The sequence below is a fragment of the Gymnoscopelus braueri genome, assembly GCF_963280865.1.
Source record: "Gymnoscopelus braueri genome assembly, chromosome: 5".
NCBI classification, from domain to species: domain Eukaryota; kingdom Metazoa; phylum Chordata; class Actinopteri; order Myctophiformes; family Myctophidae; genus Gymnoscopelus; species Gymnoscopelus braueri.
Genome location: NC_137606.1, coordinates 6,993,497 through 7,007,859, shown reverse-complemented (window position 1 = coordinate 7,007,859; position 14,363 = coordinate 6,993,497). Strand labels below are relative to the sequence as shown.

Below are 14,363 nucleotides of genomic sequence, written 5' to 3'. Positions count from 1 at the left end.
CACCGCATCATGACCTGTTGACAGCTTATATATCTGTTCTTTTGGGCACATAAACATTAATCTCTCAAGACCACTGCCCTAAACATGTAGTGTTGTTGTTGGTAGGAATACACACAGAAGCACCTGGGAAGAAGTGGACTAAGAAAGGGGAGGAGCCAAACCCAGTCAAGTGTGACTGGAGTCCGAGTTTCAAACTCGAGTCCCCACGAGACTATGTTTAGCACCCTGTCCGTCCGTCTGTCCGTGAACAGCTAATCTCTGGCACCGTTGGCCCGTTCACAGCTAAACTGAGCACACACACTCCCTGGATGCCAATTCAGAACCTCTGCCCCAATGTTTTGACATGGGCCTGTTATAGTGCCACCAGGAGGCCAATTTTCCATATTCCATCCTGATTGGCTAAGATTGGCTTCCAAAGTTTGCAGGAATTGGTTTGTTTTGAACAAAATGCTTCAAAACACAGCATACGATTTCCCACTAGGCCGCGGAACAAATGCCACTTGAAATTTTTCAAATCAGCCTCATGGTGGCGCTATAACATGCCGATTCGCGTTTTTACCTATAACTGCACCGATCTGCATGAAATTTTGCACGCACACTCCCTAGAGGCCACTGAAAAACCTTTGCCCTGCATTTTTCACATCTGCCTTTTAGAGCGCCACCAGGACTTTTGTAAAACAAATGTTTTGCTATTACTCCTTCAGATTATGTCCAAAAATCACACACATTTGCACACAATATCTCTATAGTGTGTGTGATCAATACGGATGTGTCCAATATTTTATAGTCCATCCTCATTGGCTAACATTGGCTTCCAAAGTTTGCATAGGTCCGTTTTGAACAAAATGCCTCAAATCATGAACGCAGCGTGCGGTATCCGTGAATCCGTCAATCATTACCACTAGGCCAAGGAAGAAATGGCATCCTTTTCACATTGGCCTGTTATAGCGCCACCAGCAGGTCTAATTTAGCAAAACACATTTTCGGAATAATATGCCTCAAATCATGAATGCAGTGTCCCATTGCCGTGAAAGGCCTAAGAAGAAATGGCACCCTTTTCACATTGGCCAATTATAGCGCCAGCAGGAGGCCACAATAACCTACCTGACCTGTGCTCCGAGGAGCACCTTTTCTAGTTGGCTCTCATTTACCACTGAGGTATGGAGTTTGGGAGACACACGCCCCATTTAGCAACACAATTTTAGTGTCAGGCGCGGCCTACTGTCTATGGGGAATAAAGACGGCAACAGAAGGATGCTTTAGACCGTGTTTATTTACCCCACAAACAAACAGGTCTATTCTAAGTGAAAGAGATGAAGAGTTTGAAGCCAGTCGCTTGCATCCAAGCAGTTGGAAAGTCAAACGTCTGAACATTTGTCCTGAAAGAGGAAATTGCTACTGAAGCTTTAGGGCTCTGGAGCTTCAAGCAAGCGTATGTGTCATGGGACTTGCAGAACCGAGAAAAAGGGTCAAATGTATAAAAATGAGAACAGAGAAAAATGGCATATACTGTAGATAGATAGATAGATAGATACAGTAGATAGATAGATAGATAGATAGATAGATAGATAGATAGATAGATAGATAGATAGATAGATAGATAGATAGATAGATAGATAGATAGATAGATAGATAGATAGATAGATAGATAGTTAGGACAAGGGGTTACTCACATGCGAATTGCAAAAGGGCGTCCCGACTCAAGATTGTTCCAAAGCTGTTGTGGGCCTTGCACTGGTACTTCCCAAAGTCAGTGATCTCACTTGTATTGGTTATAATTAAGTTCCCATCGATAAAGTTGTAGCGGTAATCCGCCTCTGTGTCTACTTCGGTCCCATTGAAGGACCAGCTGGAAACACAATACAAATGAGGGTTATTTGTGTCCAGGGGGCAAAGACGGAAGACACAGCAGCGTCAGGCTAAAAGAGACGAGGCGACGAGGGGTGAATGCAAGTACCAGTAGTTCACACCGGGACATCCTCTACCTCGCTGTTTCCCAAACAGTGGGTCGGGACCCATTTGTGGGTCACGGACTGATTTTCATGGGTCGCGAGTAACTATTTTCTTTTCCTTTTTTACATTAGTATTAGTATTTCAAAGGATTTTCAAAAACATAATGCCATACAAAATATATGTCTCATCTTTAATTACATTAAATAACATCAAATAGCTTGTATTTTATTAACAACCGCAAGTCACCAGTTATATTTGCACTACAGCCATGAGCTGCAGCAAGCATCGAAACGTTGATGCCAAAAACATTATTTTAACCCCAAATGGACAGATGATTATGTTTATTTTTTTAATTATTTTTTTACCATCTCATGCCAATCATGTGTTTGATTTGTCAAATAAATGTCATTTCATAAACTGGCCCCTCCCGGCCCCCTTGCCATTGTCCTAATGGCCCTCAGGTTAACCCATTAAGACTGGGAACGCATCTGTGTGTCATTTTCAGATTTCTTTGGGCTATTCCAAAAATAGCAAATTTACAAGCTCATAGTGCAGCACCGAGTGCCGCGCTATGAGAGGGGTAGTCCACATATAAACAATTTTAACACTTTCTGTACACTTTTTTGAAAAAAATCTTCCTCCTAGTATAACCATAATACCTGATGATTATGTTTTAGGGGGGGGGGGGGAATCACTGAAAATCACCCCATCTTTAAAACCTTGTTCATGTCAAGGACCCCCAAAATGTTATGTATTTGGCCACGGACCCCCATCTCAAAATATTTTGTTCCAGGGACCCCAAGAAGCAAAGATTTGAGTAAAAAATGTTCGCTTAAAAAAAAATTATATACTGTATAATATACAGTATATAAAATGTTTTTAAGCGAACATTTTAAAAATCGTGAAAATGTGTGCAAATATTTGAATATATTATATTCAAATATTTGCACACATTTTCACGATTTTTCTAAAATAGCAGATCTACAAGCTCATAGCGCGGCACTCGGTGCCGCGCTATGAGCTTGTAGATCTGCTATTTTTGAATGGCCAAAGTATAACATATGAATAAAGTGGCTACACAAGATGCGATCACGGTTTGAATGGGTTAAGCTATTTGAGTATCCCTGCTCCATACCTGTATGATGGCGGCGGGTTCCCTCGTGCCTCGCAGTTCAGCAGCACTTTCTTCTCGTCGGCGTCCAACGCCAAAATAGCATCGTCAGGCTCCTGGACAAAAACCGGGCCAAACTCCTCGCTCTCTGTGGAACAAAAAGAGAGAGAAGGTTGGTTGCTTCGGGCTGCAACAACACCACCATGTTTCAGCATGGTGTTGCTGTCGGGCAGAAACCTTGTATCTCCGTATTTCAACTTGTTTTTTTAACGTAAATTGACGCCCTACTGCGTCGTTCTACAGCGTCACACAAAAGGACCATGTGTCCTTAATAAAGTTTGAGTGATGATTGATTGATTCTGAAAGAGGAAGTGGTCTGTGGATTATTGAATATTAATACTTTTCATTTAACCAATGAAAAGTATTAACGCGAGCTTGTGACTAACAGTGGTGGAAAAAAGTACTCAAATGTTTTACTTAAGTAAAAGTATCAATACAGCAATGTAGAAGTACTCTGTTACAAGTCAAAGTCCGGAATTAAAAATATACTACCAAAAGTATTGGTATCAAAATGTACTTAAAGTACCAACACTCCAACACTAAAAGTACTAAATGTTTGACAATAGCAGATCTACAAGCTCACAACGCGTTACATCGGAGCAGCAGCTTATGGATCAGCTATTTTCAAATAGCCTAGGTACGGTATAAAATAGGGCTAAAGTGGTTAATGTACGCTTTATAATGTAATATCTGCAAAGTAACTAGTAACTAAAGTTTTCAAATAATTGTAGTGGAGTAAAAGTACAATATTTGCCCTCTGAGATGTAGTGGAGTAGAAGTAAGAGAATTGGAAATTGGAAATACTCATGTAAAAAGAACAAATACCTCAACATTGTACTTAAGTAAATGTACAGTACCTAGTTACTTTCCATCACTGGTGACTAACATATAACTACATTGGATCCATTAGAACACAGGCCTTTAAAAGAAAAAAGAAAATGTTTTACTTTTCCTGAAAAGTAACAGTTTTAGTCTTACATGGTTTCCAGCTGACAGCAACAATAGTGCTTATTTAAACTCAACGCCCATGAAGGCCAGGACAGCTGAGTCGGTTGTAACAGTAACAGTACATTTTGGTGAACATTTTGCTGCTGACTACCATTTCCAGATCCATGCAGAGAGAGAGAGAGAGAGAGAGAGAGAGATGTGCTTAGCCTTTGTAGTGTCAGGAAAGGTGTAGAGCTCCACAGGGAACCGGGAATGAATTGGAAACCTGGACGGCTGCGCCAGCAGCTATAATGATAGACTTTGTATGAGGATGTCTTTTTTTCATGTGTTTTGTTTAAAAGACGATACCGTCACCACTCATTTTGGGAGAGAATGTGACGTACATTCCATGAAACCTCGATGCTATGCTATGCTATGGTTTCCAGAGGTGGAAAGTAGCTAAGTACATTTACGTTTTTGATACTTTATACTTCTACTCCATTACATCTCAGAGGGCAAATATATATATATATATATATTTTACTGCACTACACACAGCTTTAGTTACTAGTTACTTAACATGTTTGTATTATTATTACAAAATATACTTAAGAACCGTTTCATGACTTATTTTACACTTTGGCTATTCTAAACTATCTACTGTACAAGCTCACGCGCGATGTGTGTACTTTTACCCAAGTAAAAGTACTTCTTCCACCACTGAAAGTTTCCATTATTGTCATCAAAACAGCTCCAGTTTCAACATCAGTAATGATCACAGTCTCTAGTTTCTATCTCTGAGGTTTTTCTTTTATTCTTTTCCAGTTCCTTTTCTCATTTTTTTTGCTGTGATAGTCTATCGATCCCCAAAGAGAAATACTCTTTTTTTGCCGGTACTTTAAAGCCAAGGGTCACCTACAGATAACGATGCCCCTCACCTACAGATAATGATGCCCCTGGCAGCTTTGGATGCAGCACTTGTCCTGACATTTCAGGGAGACGCATGACACACTTGAACTTGAGTGCTTTTCTCTCTCCTCCTCACAATGCGACCCCGTTGCCGAGCAATGTGAAGCCTATTCTGAGGTATGTCGTCAGGCAGAAACCTTGTATCTCCATGTTTCAAATGATTGCGCTTCCCCCCCCCCCCCCCCCGTTTATTAACCCTTTAAGACCGGGAACGCATCCCTGTCATTTTCAGATTTATTTGGCTATTTTAAAAAAAATGCGGATCTACAAGCTCATAGCGCGGCTTGTAGATCTGCATTTATTTTTTTTAAATCTTAAAAATTTGTGGAAATATTTGAATATATATTTTTTAAAGCGAATATTAGTAAAATGTTTTGTTCCAGGGACCCCCAGAAGCAAAGATTTGGGTTACAAATGTTCGCTTTAAAAATATATATATATTCAAAGATTTGCACACATTTTCAAGATTTTTCAAAAATAGCAGATCTACAAGCTCGGTGCCGCGCTACGAGCTTGTAGATCTGCTATTTTTGAATAGCCAAATAAATCTTAAAATGACACAGATGCGTTCCCGGTCTTACTGGGTTAATGCACTACTTCAGTGTCACATGAAATTGGTGAAAATAACAGATCTGCACGCTCACAACACGTCGCGACGCAACACGTTGTGAGTTTGCAGATCGGCTATTTTCACTATTTGTTAAGATTTTTTTTTTTATAATAAAAAATAAAGAGGAACCGTTTTGGACATACAAGGTTTCCGCCCGGCAACAAGGATAATATGCTCCTATAACCATGTCACCACCTGACTGAGCATGGCTCAATAGTGCCTCGTTCTCACACAGTTACATTGAACTAATCAATGTGAGGCTGATTGAACATTGCAGAATTCAATAGTTTGTTACTGACTATTGACTTTTGACTGCTGACACCTGCATGGACTGTGGCGCACTTGAACATGGAACAACAACAAAAAAGAGCATACATGTAATATCTAACCATCAGTGGTGTAAAAAAAGTACTCAAATGTTTTACATAAGTAAAAGTATTAATACTGCAATGTAGAAATACTCTGTTGCAAGTAATAGTCGGGAATTCAAAATGTACTTGAGTAAAAGTATACCAGAATTGGCATCAAAATGTACTTGAAGTACCACAAGTAAAAGTACTCATTGTGCAGAATGTCCCATTTCAGGTTTTCAAGTGTATACAAATCTTTTGAAAATAGCAGATCTACAAGCTCAAGGCAAATGCCTTGTAGATCACAATGTGTCGCATCGCGACGCATTGTGATCAGCTATGATCAGCTATGTGATCAGCTATGTGATCAGCTATGTGATCAGCTACTGTATGTGATCAGCTATGTGATCAGCTATTTTCAAATTGCCTAAATGTATATAGGGCTGAAGTGGTTAATGTATGTTTTGTAATAATACTCAAAATCTACAAAGTAACTAGTAACTAAAGTTTTCAAATAATTATAGTGGAGTAAAATTACAATATTTGCCTCTGAGATATAGCGGAGTAGAAGTAAAAGTATTGGAAATTGGAAATACTCAAGTAAAGTACAAATACCTCAAAATTGTACTTAAGTAAATATACTTAGTTACTTTACACCACTGCTAACCATACACCACATTGTCATGATTGGATCCATGAATTCTTGTAGATCGGCTATTTTTGCTACTCAAAAATAGACAATTTTTACTACTCATGAACTCAAAACGCGTCGCGCTGCGACACGTTTTGAGCTTGTAGACCGGCTGTTTTTGCTACTTTTGTGTGTAAAATACGGAGATAAGAGGCGTCTGCCTGACAGTTCATGCAATGTGGCCCTCTGGAGTGAGTGTGGAAATAATAGTGGCCCTCTCCATCATCAGAGTTACCCACCCCTGCCCTAACCCTACCTTCTTCAAAGATTGTATTATATACACAAATAAATATAATGCCTTTTCAGTCAATCTTGTCTTTATACAATTCTCCTTCACCCCAGGCCATACAGTATGTATCACGCTACTTCAAAATGAAGAACATAGCAAGATATGAAAACCATAAACATATGATTTTGCTGCTCGCTAGTAGTCGCTACACGTTCTGATCATAAGAACTAAATATTGTATAACTGTTATTTTCTTCGCATTAGGCTAAGTATAGCCATGATAGCCATGTTGAGGTGAGGTGTTCTGGTGTCTGTCACCTCTGTCACAGTCAGGTACATGTCGTCCATGTGCACAGCAGTTCTGACGCCTTCTCGCCTTTCTCTCTTTCCTCCGCGACTAATTGGCGTGTTCATGTGCTCTTCCATAATTCAACATGCAGTGCATTCACCATAGAACAGTTGACTTTTCAGCAGTGGTGGATAGTACATTTACTTAAGTACCGTACTTAAGTACAATTTTGACGTATTTGTTACTTTACTTGAGTATTTCCAATTTCCAATACTTTTACTTCTACTCCACTACATGTCAGAGGCAAATTTTTTAGTTTTACTCCACTACGATTATTTGAAAACTTTAGTTACTAGTTACTTTTCAGATATAAATTATGATATTAAGAAACATACATTAACCACTTTAGCCCTACTTTATACGGAGGCTATTTGAAAATAGCAGATCTACACGTCGCGGTGCGACGCGTTGTGAGCTTGTAGATCTGCTATTTTCAAACATTCGAGTACTTTTACTTTTGGTACTTTAAGTATATTTTGATGAAAATACTTTTGTACTTTTGCTCAAGTAACATTTTAAATTCCGGACTTTTACTTGTAACAGAGTACTTCTACATTGCAGTATTGATACTTTTACTTAACATTTGAGTACTTTTTCCACCACTGCTTTTTAGTGGTACATATTTTTACCGGCAAAACCATGAACCTCGGACGTGTGCTTCGCCAAAATGATTCGGTAAGGAGTGCCATGTCAACAGTGGCAGACAGTAAAGAAGTACATTTACTTGAGTATCTGTACTTCGCTTGAGTACTTGTATTTTTTGATACTCATCACATTCAATCCACTGTGATGAGTATCAAAAAATACAAGTACTCAAGCGAAGTACAGATACTCAAGTAAATGTACTTCTTTACTGTCTGCCACTGTTGACATGGCACTTCAAAGACAAACGGTGTACTTTTGATTCCACTACATTTCAGATCTAAAAGTTCCCAATGTGTCGTGATGTGAGCTTGTAATTTTAAAACGGCAATGTTAGATATAAAAAAAAGTATTCTTTCAAATTGTGGTTGTCCCTGCAGAAAAAGCCATGACAGTATCCACAACAGTTGCATCATGGGAACAGTTTATTTTGTAATTTGTTCTTCGTATAAATAATCTTGTGTCAGTGGAGAGCGTTTTTTTTCTTTTTACTGTTCAGACATGATCTGATGACAAGAAGGGCCTTGGCTTCTCTCCCCGGGGGCGGCGTGTGTAATCGCAACAGCCTTTTGTCAGCAAATCACTGCTCTGCGGGGAAATAAAAACGCTTTTGGAATTATACATAAATCAGTAGAGGAAAATGAATCAATAGTAAGTTGCTTATTGCCTCCCGCTGAACTACACAACAAAAGCAATCTGGTGTACGGAGAACAAATTTACCACTCTAACGACCAGCGCTAAAAATTTAAATGAAAGTCAGTCTTTATATTTCCATGTATAAATCATACGACGACGTGTATCTGGAATCAAATCAAACAGCTAGAGCGTGTTGTCAAATAAAAACATGTTGCTCTTTTGTTTAGATACCATGAATCTTACACAATTGTCAGAAATGTTCTTGTTTTTATTGTCATATTTTTCTCTCTCTCAAAACAATGCCACATAATGCTAGTGATTCACTGATTCACTAAAAGGAAGTGAAAACATCCGCGGATGAGGTTAAAACTGCTTCATGGACACAGCTGACAGGGCAACTGTGAAAGGAAAATATACAGTACATGTCTTGCGGTAATTCCCCATAAATAATGCATATCTTCAAAATCAAAACAATAAAACAACAATGTGACATTTGTTCTACACAGTTGCATACAGGTAGAGTATGTTAACACAATATAACTTATATAATTGGGGTGGTCAGGCAGAGCAACGGATGCATTTCAACCTAATCGGCAGAACAGGGAAGTTACATTAACTAAGAGTTCAACTGAGACTGAGAATGTCGCTGTGTGTGGATTCAGCTCAGTGTTGCCAAGTCTGCTTATTATAAGTGACTCAGGGAGGGTGAGTGTTGGGCGGGAGGAGTAGGACGAAGGCTCTACGTTCTCCTGGTACTGGCAGCTGAGTCGATACAAGAGCAGGTGTTGTTGCTTATGTGGGCTTGCTTCCTAATTGTGTTTAAACTTGTGGTCCTCAAACATTCTCACATGCATTTGTCCACGGACCCCCATCTGAAAAGGTTTTGTGCCAGGGCCACCCATACATGATGTGTGTATTTAAAATGTTTCAAAAACATTCGATTAGCTCGCATCACGTTGTGAGCTTGTAGATCGGCTCTTTTCAAATAGTCTATGTATATAGTCCTAGTCTCGCTTCTTGTTTTTCTAGACCTGGCCGCTTGTTTCTGGTGCAAAATCTGGCAACACAGATTCAGCTGCATCTCGCAGCGTTTCCTTTGCACGGGTCATGTGGTGTGGTGGGTGGAGTATGTTGGAATCTGTGCTAAAATGGTCAACTAGAGGGCTCTCCACCTACTCTAGACATTATTTCAAAGCATTCCAAAGTGGGCTCACTAAAAGCAGCCGTGCCATTCAGCAAGGTTTGAGAGCATTAATACCTATGCAGGGTGCTATGAATAGCTCATCACTACTTCCTGAAAAACAAAGCGGCTGCATGGAATAAATGCAGGCTATACAGTACCTTGCCAAATGAATGTCTTTTGAATACATAGCGAAGCAATGTTATGAACGTGTCCTACAAACGTGTTAGGGTAACATTACAAATGTATTACTGACATATTAATTATAGAAACAAGATTTGTCTGCAGTATGTGTGACCCTGTCACAAGCAAATTAGGTACTATGGTGGGCCTCAACAGTGACTCAATGGTGGATTTACATTGTCTGAAATTCATCTGAATGAAATATAAGTTCAAATATTGAATTGCATCAGCCAACTTCATTCAAGTTTATTTGCCTAAGTCATGGGTTCCCAAACTTTTCAGCCCGCGACCCCAAAATAATGCGGCCCCACCTAACCCTGGAGGTAATTTATGCACATAAACTTGCACGTTCGATGCACATTTGTAATGTATCAAAATGGTAAAATATACTATTTGTAATCATTTTAGATTGTATTTCATCCATTCTGTTGAATAAAAAAAAAATGAAATATGACCCAAAATAAGAACCAATGGCCTAAGTAACAATTAAAAAACATGCTAGTTGTGTGGCATTGATATCATATAACTCATATGGGTCAGGGTTATTTTTTGGTTGTGGGCTTATGGAGACTTAAATCTAATTTATACTTTGCCATACCACAGCGTATAGATAAAGCATTACTGTTTGGGATAATCAGTGACATCTTTATTATGTCTGTAAAGTATCAGGCCATGACACATTGTCGTACACCAGAGAACTCACTGTTGTACTTTTCCAGCTTCACATACATACATACACAAAGAGAAGATTAATCGATCTCATAACCTTGCAACACTTTCAATGCAATTGTTGTGCCACAACACAACGATGCAGCACAATAGAACAGCACAGTTACAAGTGTAATAGCTTGACACTCTTATCACTGGTGACCCAGTGAGACATAACAGTCTTTCGGTAAACAAACATGGCAGTACAAACATGTTCTCCTATTGTTTGGCATGCTGATAGTCTGTGCTTGTGTCATTATGGGTTACGAAAAGAGTAGGGCAAAAAACTGACAGGAGAAACTATTAAGTGGGAGCAACTATTGTTGTAAATGTTTCTTGAAGCTTTGAGGACCATGATGAAACATATCAGACTGTGAGAAAACAGCCATAACCGTAATGATGTGATCACGTAACCTAAAGTTGCTATATATGAACAATTTCCGGAGGATCACAGCATTGTTGTGGGGAGACACCGACTGTGGATCCTAACACAGTATGATGCTGGAGACATTTGAAAAAGAAAATTGGTTTAATTGACTTGGTAAGCATCCATCATTCATTCCCCTGTCCCTCAACTTTAGTTATGTAATGTTTCTCTGTAGTTACTGGTTTGCTTGAGCCCAATATTTATTCTACTGTGTACACTGTTTGAGGGGATGATGAGACTATACTGGAAAACTATTTGAATACGTGTATGTATCTTTAAAAATCATTATTTATGTAGTTTCACGTGTAATTAATGTCTCAGATAAGCAACTAAGTATTCTGTTAGAGCCCCCCCACCGCACAAACCCTCTCCAAATCCCCACACACCTGGAACATAAGAATTTGCCCCCCCGGCCAATCACAGCATGAGGTTTGCACACTATTTGATAGCAAGGCATTGTGGGATAGCTGGCTGGTTGGGGCGAGTCATTAGGTATATAGTTCACTAGTTTTCAACTTCTGATGTAAGTTAGAACATTTAAACATGTACCGCTTAAGTGGAAGTGACATTTAGTATTTAGACATTGAATTTGTTATACATGATTTGATTCATGTGCAGCACATTCAATACTACAGCAGTGCTGTGAACTGTCCAATGAAATGGATTCTAAGCACTGATGACTTTTTTTCTCTGATATTGTGAAAACAAACTTTTTTTTCTCAGAGCTTATCTTTGCACATTAAAGCATGGCATTAAATGACCCCTAACTTCCAAATTGTGGAGCACAATAAATGATACATCTGGTTGTACTGTACCAGTGGCATTCATAAAAAAAATAAAAAAAAACAGATTTCAAAATTGTACTCAGATGTTGCAGTGTATCACTTTTTGGTTCCTGAGTCCATGATCACAAAATTGGGGTTGCAATCTGAAACAATTGAAAACCACTTATAGGCTATATGTTGAATGATACTAATGCGTAGTCTAACTGAAAATAACACCAAATCGGTTCATACATATTATTATTAATATCCTATTATGTTTGTTTGTCTGTATGTATGTTTGGTTTGTTTTAGACACTGCATGTTAACCACTTAAATACTAGGGGTCCCCTGGGATTCCCCTTTTCCCACTCTACATTAAATTGAGTTGCAAAACAAAATAGCTGTTCTACTGCTATTTTTGACAAACGTTAGCCTATCGTGACAGAATAGGGATACTAGGGTTCATGTGGTTAACCCAATATTATGCTAGTCGAATTACTAGCAATAGAAATACATTTCCATATGTCTTGGGTATAGAGATATACATTTCTCGGTATGTAGTGATGATGTTGACATGAAAAGGATGACAGCATGGGGTAGCACGATTTGATTCATCTCAGTGTCATGTCAATTTGCATGACTATGTGGAACATCTATCATCGTTCTATAATTCATCACGAGTTTGTGTTTCTATAAGCCAGTGGTTCTCAAAGTGGGGTGTGGGGACCAGCTCATTGTGTCAATATAGCATAAACATCTGTTTAACCACTTTAACCCCATATATATTGACTATTTGAAAATAACCGATCTACAAGAGCTTGTAGATCTGCTATAGTCAAAGAATTGTGAAAACACTTTTTGAAACAATTTAACAACACAAATCTTGCATGAAGGTCCGTGGCACAAAATACGTTCAGATCATAGACTGTATAAAAAGAATGGACGAAGCGACCCCATTGGTTTCTACAGACCGTAAATGAAGCAGATTGTTCAGGAATTTCAAATCCGCCATCTTTCAATATCGCGTCATATCCTGCAGACCATTATTGGTTGTGTAGCTTGTCAATCAAATCATCCCGCCCGCCCCTCCTAGAGCATAACCTACTTTATCGTCAATTCTAGAATAAATGGGACCATAGTTTACCAAAACACATATCTTGATGATTGAAAGGAGACTTTAAACTAGCGACTGGAAGTATATAGTATTTATGACAATGCTTATTAAGGTAAGAAAATCTAGTCTAAAGTTTGTCAAAAACCCATCCGCTTGCGTTAAGATAAATTATTTCTGACACCAGCAGGGGTAAAACAGCGAACCTACAGGCCATTCGTGTGAACTGTCACTTGAACTCTCTTCCTATGTCGATTCAATTTCAAAGCAGGAAGCTGTACCATTGGTTCAGACGGAGGTCCGCGGCCAAATACATTTTGATTTGGGGTTTCCTTGACATGAAAACCGTTGAGAATCACTAACCATAAGCAATCCAGACTCAATAAGCAGAAATGATGTCTTTAATCAAACATCAGAGCGTTCTGGTGTCATTACGTCCTCTGTAGTTATTCATAAGACAGGGGCGTCCAGTGACCCATGCAGATTTATGACAGCGGGTTTTCCCTGCTGTGTTTGAGGCATTAACCCATTCAATCCGGGAACGGATCTGTGTCACTTTAGATTTGAGCTATAACCATCATTTTATACTTTTGGCTATTAAAAAAGAGCAGATCTACAAGCTCATAGCGCGGCACCTATGAGCTTGCGGACCTACAATTTTTTTTGAAAAATCTTGAACATTAATGTGCAAATCTTTTAATATGTGTATATTTAAAGCGAACATTTGTAACTCAAATCTTTGCTTCTGGAGGTCCCTGGAACAAAATATTTGACAAATGTTCGCTTAAAAAAATATATATCCAAAGATTTGCAGAAAGGTTCAAATGTTTAAAAAAATAGCAGATCTACAAGCTCATAGCGCGGCACTCGGTGCCGCGCTATGAGCTTGTAGATCTGCTATTTTTGAATAGCCAAAAAAGTGACACAGATTCTTTCCCGGTCTTGAGGGGTTAAATCTTCCATTCTGACAAAGATATCCATCACAGCCCGTAGCCGCCGCGACACTGACGGGGGCTGCCAGAGAGCGCTAGGATATTGCCCGCCATCCCACCTCAATTTCACAAAGGGCACGACCCCCGGTCACTTCACACCCCCACGCGCCCGATGATGGATCGGTCAGATTCATTTCCAGAGCCAAATCTAAAGGGGCCACCGAACGAGTTGCCCGTAGCAAGGTGGCACGACATTCCTTCGATGCAATAAGCATCGGTGGACAAAGTACTGAACCTCAGTACTTGACTCAAAGTATAGATACATGTCAATGTTTGCTCTGTCAAATTTATATTCGAGTTAAAGTGCTAGAGTACTTGCTTTTAAAATTACTTAAGTATTTGAAAGTAGTTATTTTTAAGATTAATGCATGCGCTGTAATAAAATGTAGACGTTTTCCGTATCAATAGTGATTATTTTCACTATATTTGAAAGATGGCTTAAAGGTAGGGTAAGTGATTTTCTTTGGTAACA

At 39.1% G+C, this 14,363-nt stretch overlaps 1 protein-coding gene across 2 annotated transcripts in view; it reads right to left on the bottom strand.

Annotated features, from left to right (window-relative positions):
• Positions 1–14,363, bottom strand: part of cntn5 (contactin 5) — a 380,291-nt gene that overhangs the window by 223,684 nt on the left and 142,244 nt on the right. For both annotated transcript variants that reach the window (XM_080429360.1, XM_080429359.1), the window contains exons 4-5: positions 3,089–3,212; positions 1,674–1,849 (exon numbers count right to left, since the gene is read on the bottom strand). In XM_080429360.1, the coding sequence (XP_080285486.1) occupies positions 1,674–1,849; positions 3,089–3,212 (300 nt within the window). The remainder of the gene's footprint in view (positions 1–1,673; positions 1,850–3,088; positions 3,213–14,363) is intronic.